Source organism: Bos indicus x Bos taurus, chromosome X (assembly GCF_003369695.1).
Source record: "Bos indicus x Bos taurus breed Angus x Brahman F1 hybrid chromosome X, Bos_hybrid_MaternalHap_v2.0, whole genome shotgun sequence".
Lineage (NCBI taxonomy): Eukaryota > Metazoa > Chordata > Mammalia > Artiodactyla > Bovidae > Bos > Bos indicus x Bos taurus.
This window is the reverse complement of record NC_040105.1, coordinates 32,812,438-32,835,460: the sequence shown is the minus strand read 5'-3', so window position 1 is coordinate 32,835,460 and position 23,023 is coordinate 32,812,438. Positions and strand designations below refer to the sequence as shown.

Genomic DNA, 23,023 nt, shown 5'->3' with positions numbered 1-23,023 from the left:
ATCAGTCGCTCAGTCATGTCCGACTCTTTGCGACCCCATGAATCACAGCACGCCAGGCCTCCCTGTCCATAACCAGTTCCCGGTGTTCACTCAGACTCACGTCCATCGAGTCAGTGATGCCATCCAGCCATCTCATCCTCTGGCGTCCCCTTCTCCTCCTGCCCCCAATCCCTCCCAGCATCAGAGTCTTTTCCAATGAGTCAACTCTTCGCATGAGGTGGCCAAAGTACTGGAGTTTCAGCTTTAGCATCATTCCTTCCAAAGAAATCCCAAGGCTGATCTCCTTCAGAATGGACTGGTTGGATCTCCTTGCAGTCCAAGGGACTCTCAAGAGTCTTCTCCAACACCACAGTTCAAAAGCATCAATTCTTCGGTGCTCAGCCTTCTTCACAGTCCAACTCTCACATCCATACATGACCACAGGAAAAACCATAGCACTGACTAGACGAACCTCTGTTGGCAAAGTAATGTCTCTGCTTTTGAATATGCTATCTAGGTTGGTCATAACTTTCCTTCCAAGGAGTAAGCGTCTTTTAATTTCATGGCTGCAGTCACCATCTGTAGTGATTTTGGAGCCCAGAAAAATAAAGTCTGACACTGTTTCCACTGTTTCCCCATCTATTTTCCATGAAGTGGTGGGACCGGATGCCATGATCTTCATTTTCTGAATGTTGAGCTTTAAGCCAACTTTTTCACTCTCCACTTTCACTTTATCAAGAGGCTTTTGAGTTCCTCTTCACTTTCTGCCATAAGGGTGGTGTCATCTGCATATCTCAGGTTATTGATATTTCTCCCGGCAATCTTGATTCCAGCTTGTGCTTCTTCCAGTCCAGCATTTCTCATGATATACGCTGCATGTAAGTTAAATAAACAGGGTGACAATATACAGCCTTGACGAACTCCTTTTCCTATTTGGAACCAGTCTGTTGTTCCATGTCCAGTTCTAACTGTTGCTTCCTGACCTGTATACAAATTTCTCAAGAGGCAGATCAGGTAGTCTGGTATTCCCATCTCTTGAAGAATTTTCCACAGTTTATTGTGATCCACACAGTCAAAGGCTTTGGCATAGTCAATAAAGGAGAAATAGATGTTTTTCTGGAACTCTTTTGCTTTTTTGATGATCCAGTGGATGTTAGCAATTTGATCTCTGGTTCCTCTGCCTTTTCTAAAACCAGCTTGAACATCAGGAAGTTCACGGTTCACATATTGCTGAAGCCTGTCTTGGAGAATTTTGAGCATTACTTTACTAGCGTATGAGATGAGTGCAATTGTGTGGTAGTTTGAGCATTCTTTGGCATTGCCTTTCTTTGGGGTTGGAATGAATACTGACCTTTTCCTGTCCTGTGGCCACTGCTGAGTTTTCCAAATTTGGTGGCATATTGAGTGCAGCACTTCCACAGCATCATCTTTCAGGATTTTAAATAGCTCAACTGGAATTCCATCACCTCCACTAGGTTTTTTCGTAGTGATGCTTTCTAAGGCCCACTTGACTTCACATTCCAGGATGTCTAGCTCTAGGTCAGTGATCACACCATCATGATTATCTGAGTCGTGAAGATCTTTTTTGTACAGTTCTGTGTATTCTTGCCACCTCTTCTTAATATCTTCTGCTTCTGTTGGGTCCATACCACTTCTGTCCTTTATCGAGCCCATCTTTGCATGAAATGTTCCTTTGGTATCTCTGATTTTCTTGAAGAGATCCGTAGTCTTTCCCATTCTGTTGTTTTCCTCTATTTCTTTGCACTGATCGCTGAAGAAGGCTTTCTTATCTCTTCTTGCTATTCTTTGGAACTCGGCATTCAGATGTTTATATCTTTCCTTTCTCCTTTGTTTTTCACTTCTCTTCTCCTTTTCTCCTTTGCTTTTCACTTCTCTTCTTTTCACAGCTATTTGTAAGGCCTCCTCAGACAGCCATTTTGCTTTTTTGCATTTCTTTTCCATGGGGATGGTCTTGATCCCTGTCTCTTATACAGTGTCACGAACCTCATTCCATAGTTTATCAGGCATTCTATCTATCAGATCTAGGCCCTTAAATCTATTTCTCACTTCCATTGTATAATCATAAGGGATTTGATTTAGGTCATACCTGAATGGGCTAGTGGTTTTCCCTACTTTCTTCAATTTAAGTCTGAATTTGGCAATAAGGAGTTCATGGTCTGAGCCACAGTCAGCTCCTGGTCTTGTTTTTGCTGACTGTATAGAGCTTCTCCATCTTTGGCTGCAAAGAATATAATCAATCTGATTTCGGTGTTGACCATCTGGTGATGTCCATGTATAGAGTCTTCTCTTGTGTTGTTGGAAGAGGGCGTTTGTTATGACCAGTGCATTTTCTTGGCAAAACTCTATTAGTCTTTGCCCTGCTTCATTCCATATTCCAAGGCCAAATTTGCCTGTTACTCCAGGTGTTTCTTGGCTTCCTACTTTTGCATTCCAGTCCCCTATAATGAAAAGGACATCTTTTTTGTGTGTTAGTTCTAAAAGGTCTTGTATGTCTTCATAGAACCGTTCAGCTTCAGCTTCTTCAGCATTACTGGTTGGGGCATAGACTTGGATTACTGTGATATTGAATGGTTTGCCTTGGAAACGAACAGAGATCATTCTGTCGTTTTTGAGATTGCATCCAAGTACTGCATTTCGGACTCTTTTGTTGACCATGATGGCCACTCCATTTCTTCTGAGGGATTCCTGCCCGCAGTAGTAGATATAATGGTCATCTGAGTTAAATTCACCCATTCCAGTCCATTTCAGTTTGCTGATTCCTAGAATGACGACATTCACTCTTGCCATCTCTTGTTTGACCACTTCCAATTTGCCTTGATTCATGGACCTGACATTCCAGGTTCCTATGCAATATTGCTCTTTACAGCATCAGACCTTGCTTCTATCACCAGTCACATCCACAGCTGGGTATTGTTTTTGTTTTGGCTCCATCCCTTCATTCTTTCTGGAGTTATTTCTCCACTGATCTCCAGTAGCATATTGGACACCTGCTGACCTGGGGAGTTCTTCTTTCAGTATCCTATCATTTTGCCTTTTCATACTGTTCATGGGGTTCTCAAGGCAAGAATACTGAAGTGGTTTGCCATTCCCTTCTCCAGTGGACCACATTCTGTCAAATCTCTCCACCATGACCCACCCGTCTTGGGTTGCCCCACAGGCATGGCTTAGTTTCTTTGAGTTAGACAAGGCTGTGGTCCTAGTGTGATTAGATTGACTAGTTTTCTGTGAGTATGGTTTCAGTACCTAAGCTAATTTGTTGTTAGCAATCCTGTCCTTGAGAGCAACTGAAGAAAGTTGTTTAAACAGAAAGGAAATAACAGCAAACAAACAAACACAAACAAAATGCTTGGAACCTCAGATTGGAAAGAACACTGAAATGTTTAAAAATAAGGATAAAAGTATAATAGACTCACCTTCCCATTAGTTTCTTAAATCATATTTTATTGTTGAAGCAAAAGTTGTACCATCACCTGATATGGTGCTTAATACGTGTGGAGGAAATAGTTCAGATAGTTAAATTTTCAAAGTGTGAAGGGTAAAGGGAAGAAGTAAAACATTGATGTTTTCCTAGAAGTAGTAAAAGAATAAATCAGTAGATTGTAAAAAGCTATGTATGTATATTGTATTACCTAAAGCAACCACTAAATATACTATATGGAGTGATATCCTAAAAAAAAACATCATAATAAAGAATCTTAAAATTTTTTCAAGTAACCAGAAGGAAGTCAAGAAAAACATTGAAACAGAACCAGAGAAAAAATCAACAGTAATGAATTGGCAGACTTAAGCCATAATATATTTATAATTGCCTCAAGTGTATCTCGGAGAAGGCAATGACACCCCACTCCAGTACTCTTGCCTGGAGAATCCCAGGGACGGGGGAGCCTGGTGGGCTGCCATCTCTGGGGTCGCACAGAGTTGGACATGACTGAAGTGACTTAGCAGCAGCAGCAGCAAGTGTATCTAGTCAAAGTAAGATAAAAATAATTATAATAAAGATATAATATAGGGTGGATAAAGAAAAGATGATCCACCAATATCGTATCTAAATGAAGTCACTTAAACTATATTGATAAAGGCAGTCTGAAGTAAAAGGATAGAAAATGATAAACTTGTATACATCAATTAAAAGAAAACACGAGTGGCTAAATTAAGCTTAGGTATAGTAGACTGCAGAACAAAGAAAATTATAAAATACAGACATAAGTTTTACATATTGACAAAAGTGTCAGTACACTAAGAAGCAATATCAATTCTAAATGTATTTATACCCAGCAACAGAGCTGCAAAATATGTGAAATAAAAAAATGATAGAATTGAAAAAAATAATAGACACAATCACAGTTGGAGACTTCAAACTCCACTTTCAATAACTGATTAACTAGACAGAAAATCATCAAGGATAGAAAAGAACTTAACACCATTAACAACTTAACAACAAGATGTCTTAAGTATTTATACAACACTTATCATTAGGAAAATATACCATCTTTTTAAGTGCCCATGAAACAGACACCAAGGTGTAGACACTATCTTGGGCCATAAAACAAACATTCACATTTTTTAAAAAAAAGTGAAATTATATACAGTGTTCTCTAATCAAACTAAATATAGTTATCAAAAAGATAATAGGAAAAAATCTCTAAACATTTTGAAACTAATAAGACAGTTATATAATCCATGATTCAGAAAGGGGAGTTGCAAGAAAAGTTTTCAAACATGAGTTGAATGAAAATGATAATTTTAAATTCATTGTAAACTTTTGTAGTTCAGCTAAAGCTGTGCTGTAGGGGAAGTTTATAGCATTAAATGAATAAATTAGAAAAGAAAAGTCTCAAACTATTAATCTAAACTCCTACATCAAGAAACTGGAAAAAAGAACAGCATTGTAAACTCAAAGCAAGTAGAAGGAAAGAAATACAGAAGTATAAAACAAAATAAAAACAAAAAGAGGAAATCAATGAAACAAAAAATCATTCAAAATGAATAAATCAATAAAACTGACAAACATCTAGAAAGACTAAGAATAAAAACACAAATTACTAATATCAAGAATATCACTAAAAATCCTGAAAACATCAATAGGATGAAAACGGAATACTGTGAAAACCTCTACGCACATAAATTTGACAATTTAGGTGAAATATATTCACTCCTAAAACCGTCTTAACAAATAAGAATAGAATGGGAGGAATCATTCAATCAATAAATTGAATATTTATTATGTAGTGTTGCTGATCAAAATTGTTTGGTAATTGTGGAACGATAGAACAGAGGATGGAAAAAATGTCCATATAAGTATGGCCAACTTATTTTTGACAAAATTGCCAAAGCAATTCAGTGGAATATAGTATGGTCTTTCCAACAAATAGTGCTGTAGCAACTAGATCTCTATGGGCCAGAGGAAAAAAAAAAAAGAACAAAATTTTGAATTAAAACTCATAGTTTATTAACTACTTCAAAGTGAATCAAACTTAAATCAAATTTAAGTAAAAAATGTAAAACTGTAAAACTTAAAGAGTAAAGCACAGGAGAAAGTATTTGGGACATAGAGCTTGTTGAAGAGCTTCATGGCATAAAAAGCATGATTTATGAAATTTAAAAAAATAGATAAATTAGAATCTATCAAAATATAAAACAAATTTTCTCTGTGAAAGACTCTATTATGAAGATAAAAATACAAATTCCAGACATGAAAAAATATGTACAAACCACATATCTGAATTTTAAAAAAAAACCTAGCCAGAGTATATAAAGAAATCTGAAAACTGAATTTGCAAGGCAGGAATAGAGACAGCAGATGTAGAGAAAAGACATATGGACACGGGATGGGTGAAGCGGAGGGGGGACAATTGGGAGAGTAACATTGACTATACTTGTTGTTGTTCAACCACTAAGTCATGTCTGACTGTCTTGTGACCTCATGGACTGTAGACTGCCAGGCTCCTCTGTCCATGGGATTTCCTAGTCAAGAATACTTGAGCGAGTTGGCATGTGCTTCTCCAGGGGATCTTCCCGTCCCAGGGATTGAACGAACCCATGTCTCCTACATTGGCAGATTCTTTACCTTTGAGCCGCCACGGAGGCCCATATATACAATATCATGTGTAAAATAGATAGCTAGTGGGAAGCTGTTCTATAGCACAGAGAGCTCAGCTCAGTGCTCTGTGATGACCCTGAGGAGTGGGATCAGAGGAAGGGAGGAATGCTTAAGAGACAGAGGATATTTGTATACATATAGCTGATTCGGCTGTTGTACAGCAGAAACTAACACAAAATTGTAAAGCAATTGTACTAATTAAAAAAAAAATGAAAAATAGGAAAAACAATCCAGTTCTTTTTTTTAATGGGCAAAAGGAATGAAGCAACCTTTTTACTGAAGACAACATATATAGATGATAAATAAGCACATGAATAACTCTACATGTTCAACATCACTAAGCATTAGGGAAATGAATATTAAGACCTCAGTGAGATATCACTACACACTTATCAGAAGAGCTAAATATATATATTTATTCAATGACAGCACCAAATCCCTACAGAATGCAGAGAAGTTGGATCTCTCGTACATACTAATGAGAATGCAAAGTAGTAGAGCTACTTTGAAAAATACTTTGGAAGTTTAATATATATGTATATATGTGTGTGTGCATGTTTGCATGTATGTGTGTATGTATAATCAAATTCTCTGTGATATAGCAGTTGCTCTCTTGGGCTTTAACCCCAAGAAATGAAATAATGTGTTCACAGAAAACTATCTGTATATTATTGTTCATAGCAACTTTGTTTCTAATAGCCAAAGACTGGAAACAACTACAATGTTCTATATTACGTGAATATTTAAACAAAATGTATATATGAATACCATAGACAACTACTACAGTACATGAATTGTGAAATTCCAGATGTTCAAGCTGGATTCAGAAAAGGCAGAGTAACCAGAGATCAAGTTGCCAATATCCACTGGATCATCAAAAAAGCAAGAGTTCCAGAAAAACATCTACTTCTGCTTTATTGACTATGCCAAAGCCTTTGACTGTGTGGATAATAACAAACTGTGGAAAATTCTTCAAGAGATGGGAATACCAGACCACCTGATCTGCCTCCTGAGAAATCTGTATGCAGGTCAGGAAGCAACAGTTAGAACTGGACATGGAACAACAGACTGGTTCAAATTGGGAAAGGAGTTCATCAAGGCTGTATATTGTCACACTGCTTATTTAACTTACATGCAGAGTACATCATGAAAAATGATGGGCTGGATGAAGCACAAGCTGGAATCAAGATTGCCAGGAGAAATCAATAACCTCTGATATGCAGATGATACCACCCTTATGGCAGAAAGCAAAGAAAAACTAAAGAGCCTCTTGACAAAAGTGAAAGAGGAGAGTGAAAAAGTTAGCCTAAAACTCAACATTCAGAAAACTAAGATCATGGCATCCGTCCCATCACTTCATGGCTAATGGGGAAACAATGGAAACAGTGACAGACTTTATGTTTGGGGGCTCCAATATCACTGCAGATGGTGACTGCAATCATGAAATTAAAAGACAAACTTGCTCCTTGCAAGAAAAGCTATGACCAACCTAGACTGCATATTAAAAAGCAGAGACATTACTTTGCCAACAAAGCTGCATCTAGTCAAGGCTATGGTTTTTCCAGTAGTCATGTATGGATGTGAGAGTTGGTCTTTAAAGAAAGCTGAGCACTGAAGAATTGATGCTTTTGAATTGTGTTGTTGGAGAAGACTCTTGAGAGTCCCTTGGACTGTGAGGAGATCCAACCAGTCCATCCTAAAGGAAATCAGTGATGAATATTCATTGGAAGGACTGATGCTGAAACTGAAACTCCAATACTTTGGCCACCTGATGCAAAGAGCTGACTCATTAGAAAAGACCCTGATGTTGGAAAAAATTGAAGGCAGGAGAAGGGGATGACAGAGGATGAAATGGTTGGATGATATCACCTACTCAATGGACATGAGTTTGAGCAAGCTCTGGGAGCTGGTGATAGACAGGGAAACCTGGTGTGCTGCAGTCCATGGGATCACAAAGAGTCAGACACGACTGAGTGGCCATTTCCTTCTCCAGGAGATCTTCCCCACCGAGGGATCGAACTCGGATCTCCTGCATTGTAGACAGACACTTTATTGTCTGAGCCACCAGCGAAGTCTTAACTGAATTACTCAGCAATTTAAAAAGTAATTAACTATTGATTAATATAAATTGAATGGATCTAGAGCATTATGCTGAGTGGGGAAAAAGACCAACCTCATATAGTTACATAATCTATGATTAACTTGCATGTGGAAATAATAAAATTTTAGAGTTGAAAAACAATTTAATGGTTATAATTGGTTAGTAAATTTGTGTAGAGTGTGTGGTTGTGCCTACCAATGCATAGTGAGTAGATTTTCGTGATGATGGGAGATTTTGTATCTGGGTTGCAGTGATAATTACACAAATTCACTCACATGATGAAATAGATTAGAACTATATATATACCTTTTACTACTTTGTACCAGTGTTCATTTCTTGGTTTTGAAACTGTACTATATTTAAGAAGTAACTTTTGGGGAAACTAGGTAATGGGTAGAGGGAACTTCTCTGAATTATCCTTGTAACTTCTTGTGAATTTATAATCATTTCAGTGCTAATGGTATATAGTCCTTTTTCTATATTGCTGAATTCTGTTGGCTAAATTTTGTTGAGAATTAATGCTTCTGTATTCACAGGGCATATAGGTCTATGGTGGTGCTGGTTTAATTGCCAAGTCATGTCCAACTCTTGGAATCCCATGGACTGTAACCTGCCACCTCCTCTGTCCATGGGATTCTCCAGGCGAGAATACTGGAATGGGTTGCCATTTCCTTCTCCAGAGGATCTTCCCGACCTAGGAATCAAACCTGGGTCTCCTGCCTTGCAGGCGTATTCTTTATCGACTGAGCTATGAGGGAAGCCCTATACCTGTTTTTTTTATTCCCCCGTTTTTTTCTAGTTTTGAATGTCAGGGTAATACTGGCCTAATAAAGTCAGTTGGGAAATAATCCTTCCTCTTCTATTTTTTTGAAGAGAGTCTTTAAAATCAGTGTTAATTCTTTAAATGTTTGGTAGATTTCTCCAATAAAATCGTCCAGGTCTGGAGATTACTTTTCCTAAAGCTTTTAAATTATATGTTTGATTTTTTATTGTCCACAGGACTATTTAATAGTTGTCTGTTTCATCTTGGTCAAGTTTGTATAGCTACTGGTTTTCAAAGAATTGTTCCATTTCTTTTAAATTGTGGAATTTATGAACATAAATCTATTGTTAGTTTTCTCTAAGTATCCTTTTAATGACACTGAGGTCTGTAGTGATATCACCTGTTCCATTCCTACGATTGATGATCTATGTCTTTTCTCATGTTCGTCACTATTGCCAACATTTATAGATTTGTTTCTTTTTTTTTTTTTTTTTCAAAGAATCATCTTTTAGTTGCTTGATTATCTCTGTGGTTTTCAGTGTCATTTATTTGATCCTTATCTTTATTATTCCTTTCTTTTTTGTGTTATTTTTTTTTTTAATTTGTGTAACTCTTTAGAAGCCAGAAGTTAGAAGAGAGGTGGCTATGGCAATAAAAGGGTAGCATGAGAGTTTCTTGTGATGGAACTGTTTTGTATCTTAAAACTGCAGTGATGGTCACACAAAGTGCACATGTGATAAAATATCCTTGAACAGTCTGCATGGCAAGAAGGAAGGAAGCAGGGAGGAAGGGATGTGCATGCAAAATTATTGAAATCTAAATAAAATGGTCTTACTGTCAGTTTCCTGTTTGTGATATTGTACTGTAGGTCCCCAGTTGTTATCACTGGGGGAAAGTGGGTGAAGAGTATGCAGATATGATTTCCTAAGACTTCATGTCAATCTACAGTCATTTAAATAGAAAGTTATAAAATAATGTAGGTCAATTAGAGATGGTCTCAGTCCTCAAAAGGTGAGATAATTTATCACTAGTAGCTCTACACTTGGAGAAGGCAATGGCAACCCACTCCACTACTCTTGCCTGGAAAATCCCATGGCTGGAGGAGCCTGGTAGGCTGCAGTCCATGGGGTCGCTAGGAGTCGGACATGACTGAGCAACTTCACTTTCACTTTTCACTTCCATGCATTGGAGAAGGAAATGGTAACCCACTCCAGTATTCTTGCCTGGAGGATCCCAGGGATGAGGGAGCCTGATGGGCTGCCGTCTACGGGGTCACACAGAGTCAGACACGACTGAAGTGACTTAGTAGCAGCAGCAGCTCTACACTAGTGTAAATTCTAAAGACACTCTACAGACTGAAGAAAAATCACTCTGGATAGAAATAAACAGACCTGAAATAATGAATGAACTCCAATAATGGTAAAAAAAAAAAAAATTGGGTAAATATAAAAGATAATTGTAGCAATAAAGTAGCAATAAATAAAATAGCAATAAAAACAGTGAATGGTGTAATATCAACTATATGTGGACATTCAGTAATTAACTGTAGCAAGAAAAGTAGAATAGAGAAATAAATAAGAAATAGGACAAAGAAAAATGCCAGGTTGATAGAGTGCATATTAAACATTGATTAAAAGAAAAAAATTGTCATACTGAGGAAAAATAGCCAGAACAGTCAGTTCAGAAGAAAACCACTTTAATTATAATGACACAGATAGGTTGCAAGATACATACTAAATGTGAACTAAAAGAATATTGATAAGGTGATATTAGTATCAGACAAGGGAGACTTTCAAGCATGAAGTATTATGAGAGATAAGGCACACTTTACAATGATAAAATGAGTCAAGTCAGCATGAATGTATAGGCATATAGAACTTTGAGGTAACTTCAAAATGAATGAAGCAAAACAGACAACTATGGAGAATCTGAGATATAAACAATCATGCTGGATATTTAAATTTCTGTCTTTAAGTAACTGGTACAACATGTCAATAAAGAGGTGGGCATACTGTAGCTCCTATGAGTATGGGAGTAGTGGCGTACAGGGGAAGTGTGGGTAATAAACTGGGTAAGTAAAAATTCAGTCTGATCTTCCCTACCAGACAATCAGCGCTCCTGGTCATCAATGCTACTTAAAGTTTTGAAAATTGTATAGAATATTATGTATATTTAACTAGATTTGTATATTGTCAGGAAAAATAAGGTTTAAAAAAAAAAACAAACATATATCTTGCCTGCAAAGGCTTCTTTAGTTGTCTTCTCACATTGGTCACTCACTCTTCAATCTGTTCTACTTGTCTTCTACCTTTACTGCTCCTTTGAAGTTGTTCACATTCAGCTCACCATGTGAGTTGTGTTCCTAAACCCAGAACTTAGTCTTCTTCTCATTGCATCTCTTAAGCCTATTTGATCCAGTTGACAATTTCTTCTTTTATTCAACTCCCTGTTTCTTTCACTTTAAGAATGCCATGCTCCATGTGTTTTTATTTATTTTTTCCTCTTTTCCTCTGGACATTCCTTCTTAATCTCTTGGTAAGTCTTTTTTTCTCATCCAATCATTAATTGGTAGAGTACCTCAGAGTGCCATCTTAGGCTCTTGTCTCTTTTCTTGGCTTGCTCCATATCCAGGTTTTGTTCAAATGGATAGCTTCATTTACTATCAAATGATGGCATATCTAAAATGTTTGTTTTCTGAAATTTCGGCTCTAATATCTGTGTCCTCCTTTGTTTTTGCTAGAATGTCTTCCAAGTTTATCAAACTCAGTAGAAACACAAATTAAGTCATTGTCATTTTCCAACCTGGCTTTTCCGGGAAATATTGCCACCATTCTTTTAATTGCTCAAGTTGAAAATGTGAAAGTAAATGTTTACTCCTCCATATTCCTGAACCTTCAGTTTCCAATCATTATCTTCTACCAGTTCTCCCTTTTACATATCTTTAGGCATCACCGACTTGATGGACATGAGTTTGGGTGAACTCCAGGAGTTGGTGATGGACACGGAGGCCTGGCGTGCTACAATTCACAGGGTCGCAGAGAGTCGGACATGACTGAGCAACTGAACTGACTGAGAAGCTTATTGCTTCTTCCTCTCTTTTTTGCGAGTAGATGTAGTAATCTTCCCTGATGTACTGAAATTTCCTCTTAACAAGCCTTCATACTTCTAGAGTTACCCCGCACCCCATTTTAATCCCAGACATTCTGATTTATATATTTGACATACAGTTTTACCATGTAACTCAATACCTTTCAGTGACTTCCCCATGTTCCTGACATAAACTCCAGGACTTTTAACATGGCTGATAATGAGGCCCACATGATCTAAACCCTGCTTATCTTGACACCCTCATCCTATTCATTGTGTTTTACTCTCCCTGTCATTCACTCCAATTATCATGTGTTTTTTTTTCCAGTTTTTGAATGGATTCCTGCCTTATTCCCTTTTGCCTATAGTACTTTGTATCTTTATTCTAACTACCACATATCCTTTAGTTACATATTTAGTATTTTTTAAGAGCAGTCCTTCAATCATATGCCTCTAAAAATATTCTGTTTATGCTTATACTCATCACATTCCTTTTTGAATCACACATTTGATTGTGTTCAATATCTGTTTTCCACAAAACCACAAGCTTTGTGAAGGCAATACTATTCCAAACACCCAGACAGTGTCAGGCATAAAGTAAATGATTAAGAAAAGTTTGAATGAATGATTGAAATCAATAATTTGATGTCAGGTGGTAATATAAGTGTTATTTTTAAAAAGTAAAACAGAGTTAAGGAAATACAGAAGGATTAAATTAAATGTTAATTCAGACAGAAAAGTCCAGAAAGGGCTTTCTGTGGAGGTGACACTTGGACAGAGATCTGGATGAAAAGGAGTGAGCCTTGTAATATCTATGGAAGGATGCTCCTGGTAGGAAGAATCAGCTAATGACAACATCCCAGATGGGAATGATCTCGGAATGTTTGCAGGGAAATAAAACCACTGTGATTAGAGAAAATTAATTCAAGGTATATGAAGTACCATGAGAGAAGAGAAGAGAAAGTCAGTTTTGCTCATGTATAATAAGAGCTTTTGTTCTAAGGGTGACAAGAAGCAATGGGAGAGATGAGACTGTGATACGATCTGCTGCTGGGTGGTGCATTTGTGTGTGTACGTATGTATGTTTTCAACATCCTCATATATTTTGGCTTATCTAGACTGGGGAGGAGAACAGTGTTAGATTCAAATTCTGAAGATAAGGTTTCTACTTTTCCTTGATCCACTGTAACTTCACTGAGGTAATGATTTTTAAAAGTTCAGTGATCTGGCTAACTTTTCTACCAAGTCAGTACTTTTAATAGAAAATGTTCTGGGGATGTGTTTGATGGTATTCAGTCTATTGTCACATAGATTCAATTGACTTCTCTTCAGCCGTCTTCCCCTCAAAATACTCATTGAGTTTGACATGATATCCTTTGCTATGAAATGAGGATAACTTAAAAAATCAGATAAAGAATCTGCCTGAGATCCAGGAGACCCGGGTTTGATCCCTGGGTTGGGAAGATCCTCTGGAGAAGGGAACAGCTGCCTACTCCAGTATTCTTACCTGGAGAATTCCATGGACCGAGGAGCCTGACGGGCTACAGTTGCAAAGGGTTCAGCACTATTGAGCGACTAACACTTCACTTATAAAATCAAGTTCTTTAATCTTTAATCATTATTTCACAAAGGAAGTATCTCCCAAGGTTCTCTGCAACATGGAATTACATGGCAACAAGCTAATATTGATTAATACCTTAGATTTTATGCAGCTGTTAATTGTCTACCAGACTAATTATTTGTTTTACTGGTTTATATGCTCACAATAAATTAAAAAATTTGTGCATGTTGAATAAGGCAGAATTATTCTCTGTTACTCAGATTATTCAATCATAACATAACAGCAGGTGGTGGGGAAAAAGTTACCTTCTTAGGATTATCAGGATTATTACATGTAGTTGATAGTTATTTAGAACATGCATTCTTTATTATGATGTTCTGTAGGTTAAAGTTTAAGGAAGTGATACCATGTTACTTCATATTTTTAATTAAATTGGAATGATCTCAAGTCTGATAAAAAAGAGGTTTTTAATAGTTATTGTGGTATATTAATATTTAATTAAATGTGCATGTTTAAAATGTACAACTTAATATGTTGTTTTTTTATCAGTCTGTCTATATATCTACCTCCATGAAACCATCACCACAATCAGATAATGGTCATGTACATCACCTCACAAGCTTATTCATGACTTTTTATAGCACTTCTTCCCTGACCCTCACCTTTAGTCTCCCTGTGCAACCACTAAAATGTTTATTGTCACTACAGATTGATTTGCACTTTCTAGAGTTTTGCGTCAACGAAATCACACAGCACATACTCTTTTTGTTTGATTTCTTTCAATGAGTATGCTTCTTTTGCACTTTATTCATGGTGGTGCATATATCAATAGACCAATCCTTTCCATGGCAAAGTTGTATTCTGCTATATAGACATACCATAGTTTGTTTATCCATTCACAGAATGATGAATATGGAGGTTGTTTCCAGTTGGGGCTATTACAAATATAGCTGCTATGAATATTCATGTATAGTTATTTTCTTAAGTGGTCATATGCTTTTCATTTTCTCTGAGTGGTAACGGTGGCTCTTAAAGTATGTATATATTTACCTTTTTTAGCAAATTGCCAAATTGGTTTTCAAAATGGTTTTTACCATTTTACATTTCCATTGCTAGTGAATGAGAGGCCCAGTTCCTGTGCTAAGAAACTTTGTAAATCCTTTGTATATATTTCACAGTTTATTTGTCATAATAGCTTTATATCTGGTATTTCCATTAATAATACATAACAGTCATTAAAACTTTTAAAATGTGAGGCCTTCTACTAAGTGTTTCACAGTCATTCTGATTTAATCTTCCCAGCAAGAATACAAAAGACCAATTATTATTCCTATTTCATGGAAGAGTAAATTGAAGATAACTTGCCCTATAACACATCAACACTAAATCATGCATATGTGATTTGAACCCAGGTTGTCAGATATTGGAGATAATGATATAAACCAGTATGCTGTATTCTCCTATCCTCTAGGCCAGGGGTTCTGGCATGGACCCCTTTGACACCTGGGAAAGTGTGAAGCCCTAACATCTTTTATGTATATACATTTAGAATCTTATTTTTATTGAAGTATAGTTTATGTTAAATGTGCTAATTTCTGCTGTACAGCAGAGTGGTTCAGTTACATACACACACAAAAATGTGTATATATTCTATTTCATATTCTTTGTCATTATGGTTTCCTGTGCTATACAAGGGACCTTGTTGACCCATCCTATATATAGTAGTTTGCTTCTGCTAATCCCAAATTCCCAATCCATCTCTCCCTCACACCCCTTCCCCTTGGCCACTGCAAGTCTGTTCTCTATGTCTCACAGTCTGTTTCTGTTTCATAGATAGGTTAATTTGCATCATATTTTAGATTCCACATATAAGTGATATCATACAGTATTTGTCATTATCTTTCTATTACTCCACTTAGTATGATAATCACCAGATTCATCCATGTTGCTGGAAATGGCATTATCTCACTCTTTTTATGACTGAGTAGTATTCCATTGTGTAGATATGTGTGTATGTATATGTGTGTGTGTAACACCACACCACACATCTTCTTTATCCATTCACCTGTCTATGGACATTTAGGTTATTTCCATTGCCTTGGCTATTGTGAATAGTGCTTCTATGAACATAGGGGCACATGTGTATTTTCAAATTATATTTTTGTCTGGATATATGCCCAGGAGTGGAATTGCTGGATCATATTAAAGCCTTAACATCTTAAACACTTGATAATTTAGTGTATCTAAATTATATTTAAATACACAAGCTATTTAGGAGTGTAACAGAAATCAGTTGTACTGATATCAAGTTTTTAAATATTTTAAAAGTTGTGGTATAATAATATACATACTTCCTATTAACACATTAAGTAACACAATAGAGTGGTGGAATTAATGATTACCATAATTTCAAAGTAATGAATGTAAAAGAATACTGGGGGATATATGCAGCATCTATTGCAGTGATGTGAAAATTCTGTGACTTTTATTCCAGAAAAAAGCACATATGCTGCTTATGCTACTGTGGTTTGTAGCATACACACACAAATGAAAACAATGCTAGAGGCTGATGAAAATATAGATGTAATACATCTCTCATCCAAGTTAATAGATGTCTGAATTCTATCTGTGGAACCTCAGACCTCTTGCCCTCACCCATGAACTCTATGAAAATAAGATTCATATCTGTTTTCACTGTCACCACGTGACCTGTGCATACTCCAGTGCGTTGTGCAAAGCAAGTTCTGCTGGATGAGTGGAGAATGGCATCATATTTTCCAGATACTGCATTAGCGTTAGGATTTAGCAATGGACAAAACCAACATAATCTCCAGTCTCAAGAACGAATATTCTATCAGGAAATGCAAAATTAAATAAAGTTGTGTGACCTAGGCCAAGTTATTTAACTTTTCAGAGCCTCAGTTTCCTCGTGGATAAAATGCATGTAATAATAATCGCCCTCGTAGGTTCCATATGAGGAATGAAGAAGTATTAATATGGTAGTAAGAGATAGATATACACAGATATATATGTTGCATATGTGAGAACAGCACCCACCCCCTTCTGCTATATAAGTATTTGCCATTATGATGATGAAGACAAAGGAAGTACAAGGTACTATGAAACTGCATAGCAGGGGAATATAATTTTATCTAGGGGAAGAAAAATGCCAACAGCAAATTATGTTTCAAGCTGATACTTGAATATTGGATAGAAGGTAGGGAATCAAAAGTGAGAGATGGCTTATGGAAAGGTGAAATAGAAAATGCAATTATCTCAGAGACAGTAAGAGGCACAGTCTTATAAAGGGTCAGAAAGAAGTTCATTGTGGCTGGAACAGAGTGTGAAGGGAAGGAGGAGAGCCAAGAGTGGAAACTGGAGACATACACACACCTAAGATAGCTGAGCACAAAAGTCTGTTTTTGTTTTGTAAATTAAGAGTAATTTGATAAACTACCATTTTCTTTTTTTTTTTTTCTAGTTAACATTTTATTTGTGTATCTTTTTTTTTAATTAATTTTATTTTATTTTTAAACTTTACATAATTGTATTAGTTTTCAAAACTGCTACATGGGATGATATTAGAGGAACTTTGTTGGGTTCCAATGGACTCAGTTTCTCTTTGAGATTTTTTTACCCCTGGCATTTATAAATTGAGCATAATAAACTCTAAATTACTTATTATGTATGTCTTAATATATAAGGATTATTTGTGTTTGTTACATTAAAATTAAAATGGAAGTAGTATAGCTAAATGTATACACACACACTTAGGGAAACAGTATTTCAGAACAGTGACATTGGCATAGCTCACACATGATCAATGAGTTATTGCTTATAGTTTCATAATAGAAACCCAACAAGCTATTTACATTTCATAGGGGTGAGGGATACCCTTACTAAACTGAATTTTGAGTAGTGGTTGAAAGGAAACGTAAGATTTTATCACTTCTCCCTTTTAAAGAATTTTTCTTATGAAAACATTTCAATTTCTCTGTTTCATAGTTTCAGATTATAAATATTAACCCTACAAGAGAGAGATGTACTTAGAGATTTTGGATGAAATTAATATTGTAGAGATGATGGCAGTGGTAATTTAAAATATATATATATTGATTCACAAATGGTATTTTGAAAAATAGAAAATGCATTTTTTCTAAAATGATATTTATGTGGTAAATAAGTTGCTTGAGAGAATCAGCTAATCTCTTGTAAAGAAAGCACTTCTCTTAAGTCAAAATTTCAAGTATAAAATTTCTCCACTCTTAGGAGAAATACACAGAATACCAGACTTTAAATTTCTCCAAGGTGCAAAATAAATATTTTCTTGAAAAATAATCCCTCTTCTTGGAAAAATTTCCATAGATTTACAAGAGACAATTTCCATTTGAGAGAGTGTATGCTATGTTATATTAAAGCAGAGATGTGGAACTGAGCACACAACATCACTATTTCAAAAGTACAAGCAGAAGAGAGAGTTTTTTATCCTTTAAAGGCTGTGAAGAGAAGTGAAAATTAGCCAAAATTTCTGTGTGAATAATATGATGTGTGACAAAGGAACTCTACTCTTGGTATAGTTAGGAAAATAATTTAATCCAGAGGCTTTGCATCCATAGTGAGGATAGAGTAGATACTGAAAGAGATTTGCAGATCCCCTGCTTTTTAGGCAGGAAGAACGCTCGTTAAATGCAGAACGCTGCTCTGGCTCGTGTGTTTGCTCCGAGGTGTAGGTTTTGTTCGACTGACGTATCAGATAGTCAGAGTGGTTACCACACCGACGTTGTAGCAGCTGCATAATAAATGACTGAGAGAATCATGTTAGGCATGCCCACCTAACCTAACTTGAATCATGCGAAAGGGGAGCTGTTGGAATTCAAATAGACTTTCTGGTTCCCAGCAGTCGGCAGTAATAGAATGCTTTCAGGAAGATGACAGAATCAGGAGAAAGATGCTGTTTTGCACTATCTTGATTTGTTACAGCAGCCAACTTATTGGCATGATGGAGTGACAGGAAAAACAGCTGGCATGGAAGGTAGGATTATTAAAGCTATTACATCATTATGAATACAATTAGAAGCTGACCATGACAAAGCATATGTTTGAACAAGCAGCTGTTGGTAGCTGGGGTTTGTTGCCGAGCTCTTCAAACTCTGCAAACAGTGTTGCTTTTACCGAATGGATTTTAAAATTTCCTTGTGCTGCGTTAGATTTTGGGGGGGATGTGCTTGACTCCAACCTCGGGGAAACACTTCTGGGATAGAAATCAGTGTTAGAAGATGTTAGAATAAAGTATTTTTCAAGAGTCTAGGTTTCTCCAGGTAGATGATGATGAGGTGGTGTGGTGGGGGGGATCTTTGGGGAAATCTACCCCAGCTCAGTTACATGCTATTTAGTTACAAGGACTGATTGATTTATTGGCATATTCAGACATTGAGAAAAATGAGAATGTATAGAATGTTTGGATAGGTTGAAAATTGTTACACTTGGTTTCTGTTTTATAAGGAGTTTGGCTGTCAGTCTTTTCTCCTCATTCATTTCTAGCTTTTGACATTTATTCAGTCATTCTGCATTATATGAAGAAAATACATCAATATCTCCTGCAGGGTTTTTCAACAACTCTAGCATCTGTTTCAGCTATTGAACTGTATTCACGTTTTGCCAAGTTGATGTCGACCCAGCTGGTCTATCATTTCTCGCTTGATTACTGCTCTTAATTTCTCTGTATCAGCTTGTTTCGGATAGGGCTTTGAAAGCTGCTAATGAAAAATGACAGAAAATTATAAATTCTTGAATATTGGAGCACTTATTTATTTAATAACTTTGGAACCTTAATGAGTTTTGTCTTACATTCTTTCTTGCCTGCGTACAATTTTTAGAAGCCTTTTGCTGTTTTGCAATATTTCTTTCCCCTACAGTCAGTGGATTATACTTACAAGTACTTTTAAACCAATGGAGCGTGAGCCTGGGCTGTATTAGGCTCCAAAAATAAAGTTTTGAGGAAAAGAGGGACAATTTTAGCTTTTTGTAGAAACTCTCCATCGTTTCCATATTCTGTCTTCATACGCTGTCTTGGGGATCTGTCAGTGACTATATATTGGACCAAACATATTGAAATAATTTTTATCACCACTAGGGTAACAAGAAAATAAAACATTCAAAGCTGTTTATAAGAAGTAATTGCTTAAAACAGATGTCAAATAATACAGAAATTTATTTCCCTAAGTATGAAAAGCGTGATTGTTAACTATCTATATGATAGAGAATCTTTGATCTCTCTGCCCAGTTTCCCTTGTAACCTGACTAGCTAAATGATTGATCCAAGTTAATAGACTATCATGTATGAACACCTAACATGACTTTTCAGTGTACACAGTATTGCTCATACATTTGCTATACCTTTTCTGTAGTAATTATAATATCTCAGTCAATCTGGTCAAGGAACACTACTGGCTGTTATGTAACTTTTCCCCCTGAACGTTAGTCCATGTTTTTCAATTACGTATTCCTCTTAGAAAGAGTGACTTAAAAACAACATGTATTTAAATATCAGTGAATAATTAGGAACTGATGAGCTAATTATACTACTTGGATTCATCCAAATTAATTACTAACTTACGTTTTGAAAAATAGGGATTTGGAAAAGTACTTTTTAACCTTGAAGCATACATGACGGTGTTGAATATGTAATTCATAATTCATATGTATAGCAGGAAAGAAAATAGTTTCCTAGATGTATAGTTTTAGCTGGAAATATTTTTTAAATTAATGTGGTTCAGGCAATCTCATTATCTCCTGTTAATACTTTTGAGTACTCTACGTGTTTGGCACGGTCTGTTACAGTACTTGTTTGATCTTTGAGAACTCAGACTAACAAAATTTGGCATCACAGTGATAGAGGGTTATCTGTTGGTTGGTTGACAAAAATCAGCTGTATCTAAACTCTTGTTTAGAACTCGGTTCTCTTCTGTCCATCGTATTACTCAACTTTTGATAACCATGTTTAGTGACAGTTCAAGTCTGGAAAAACTCTTTTAAATTACATCTTTAGTGGGACTCTCCTTTTGTGAATTGTCTTTTGTGAGAAGAATGTGAGCTTCCTGTTAGCTTCACCCTGCTGTTACCATAGTTACTTTTAAAAGAAGGTTTTTCTTTCAATGAAGATAGTGTAGTTTAAATAAGCCACAGGACTCCCCAGACCTTGTTTGTTTGTCGTTCAGGCAGCTTCGTTTGTGATTAGGAAGTGCTCTGTATTTGATTCCACTGATGAATGAAGAGGACAGACACTAGGTGGCACCAGCTGTTGATTATTAATGAAATCTTAGAGGCTTTGGGCTGCACACCTGAAGAGCAGGCATCCCTTTATTTTTGAACGTATTTATGAGTTGGAAATTATTGCTGATCTTGCTGACCCTGGAACAAGATTGGCATGGACACTGATAACATATGAAGTCTCCAAATCTCAGTTGCTTAATTCTGTATTTCCTGAAGTGATTTAGGGGGAATAAAAGAAAAATAAATGCATAAAAATCAAAATAGTATGTGAAAGAGAGGTGAGACAAATGAAATGCACTATGAATATTTAAATATTTTTAAAGTATGAAATTTATGCGTAAATCTCTGTGGGTATTCCCCAATCTTCTACAAACCTGGATTTTTTAAAAGACATTTATATTACAAAAGCAAAGATAGCAACTATTTGTTTCTTTTAGGTAAAAATCTTATTGGGCAACATTATTTTTTAATCAAAATTGTTCCTCTGTTATCCTTTAATGATAATGTTCTCTAGTGAAAATACCTACTTATGACGGAGTGGCCTGCCTTCAGATGTACTGCTCCTTGTTTAGAAAGATGAGCAGTGGGAGACACTATCAGTTAAGAGATGTGCTTTGAAGTAGTTTTCCTGAGAAGCTTGCCCCTTTCTTTTATTCTCCAATTCTCATGTCTTCTATATTTTAAGAACAACAACAAAAAAAGACACAAATAAGCCATGTAAATGAGTGTGTACTCACAGACACACACATACTTCTGAAAAAAAATCCAACTGTTTAAAAAGAGAGCCATGACAGTATTTTAACTTTGTCCTGGAATTAACAAACTAAAATGGAAAAGGACAAAATTTGGGGGAATTAAATAACTATCTCTATTGGAATTATTTTGTTTTGTTTTTAGAAAAAATAAGCAATATTTTTCCCTCCCTGGGAAAAGCTGAGAATTCTTGAGGAAGATGGTTTAGAATGAAGAGTAAGGTAATGCAGGCTGTAATTCTCCAGAGTTCTAAGAAACAGTATTGGGGTGTGGCTAATTATTTTGATTATAGAGTTTTTTGAAGGTTTTTATGATATAGTCAAAATGGACATAGATTTGCCATTTGACATGTCTGGTAGATTAATTACCTTGATAAACTGCTCTGTCTTGTTCTATAAATTAATGACTCATTGTAAACCAAGAAGGAAGGCTCTCACGGGCTATTACAGAGTTCTGTCCAATGGGATCTATTGGACTTGGAACTAACCTCTCATAGCGTGACCTGTAATTCTGACTTTGATATTTGCCCTGTGAAATATTAATATCAAAAACAAGAAGGAAGATCAAAATAGTTTGCCCAACTAAGAAAATAAATGAATTATTAGGTACCAAAGGATTAGGATCACCTAGAAAATCTGATGACACAAGAAAGATAATATTTTAGGAGAAATAACCTCTTGCACTAAAGTTCTAAAATCGTTCCTACAAGTACAATATGTTAAAGAGTTAAAGCTTAGCAGTTATTCATTGAAAAAGACAATGATTTTGTTGGCCCTATTTCAGTATCAGTCACAGTCTCATATGACATCAAAACAAAAGAAAACAAAGTAATGCTGTTAGAAATGTACCCTTCCTGGAAGGAATGAAAAAAGGAGAGAATGAATTTTAGAAGGAACTTTTTCAGAGGCATACCATGGTCTAAGAGAAAGTTTAACAACTGAGAAAGTGTTCAGTGGAAAAAAAAATGTGTCTGGATGATTGGTGAAGGGTGTTAGAAGCTACAACAGTTGAGGGCTCTTGAAGGTTCTAGAAAAAGGAAAAAATGAATGCTTGAAGGAAAAAACAATTTTAAAAAGTTAGACCAATTTCAAATGTCAGATGAGCTACAGTGTGGAAGAGGGATTAGACTCATTTCTACCTCTCTTGTAGTGAGGAAAAAAAATTCTTTAAATAGTTGTTTAAGCAAAGAATTGACTACTTTGTGAGATACTGTGCTCCTTGTTTCTGAAGTGTTCATTGCTGGGAGTGGAATTCCTATGTTAAAGAGAATGTGAAGAAGACATCTGAGATCATTTCTAATTTTAAGAATCTTTGAGTCTAGTCACTACATAAATAACATTCCCCTTTTCAGATATTTCTTTGAGTGTCTCCATGCCAGAGTCAGCT

The 23,023-nt window shown here is 36.0% G+C and overlaps 1 protein-coding gene across 8 annotated transcripts in view; it reads left to right on the top strand.

The window, feature by feature from the left end:
• Window positions 1-23,023, top strand: part of DMD (dystrophin) — a 2,656,945-nt gene that overhangs the window by 272,530 nt on the left and 2,361,392 nt on the right. The window contains exon 1 of one of the 8 annotated variants that reach the window (XM_027533575.1): window positions 17,812-18,644. The exons of the other annotated variants lie outside the window; for them this stretch is intronic. Coding sequence (XP_027389376.1) covers window positions 18,638-18,644 — 7 coding nt within the window. The 5' untranslated portion in view covers window positions 17,812-18,637. Of the gene's footprint in view, window positions 1-17,811; window positions 18,645-23,023 lie in introns of those variants that run through there. 8 annotated transcript variants of the gene reach the window in all.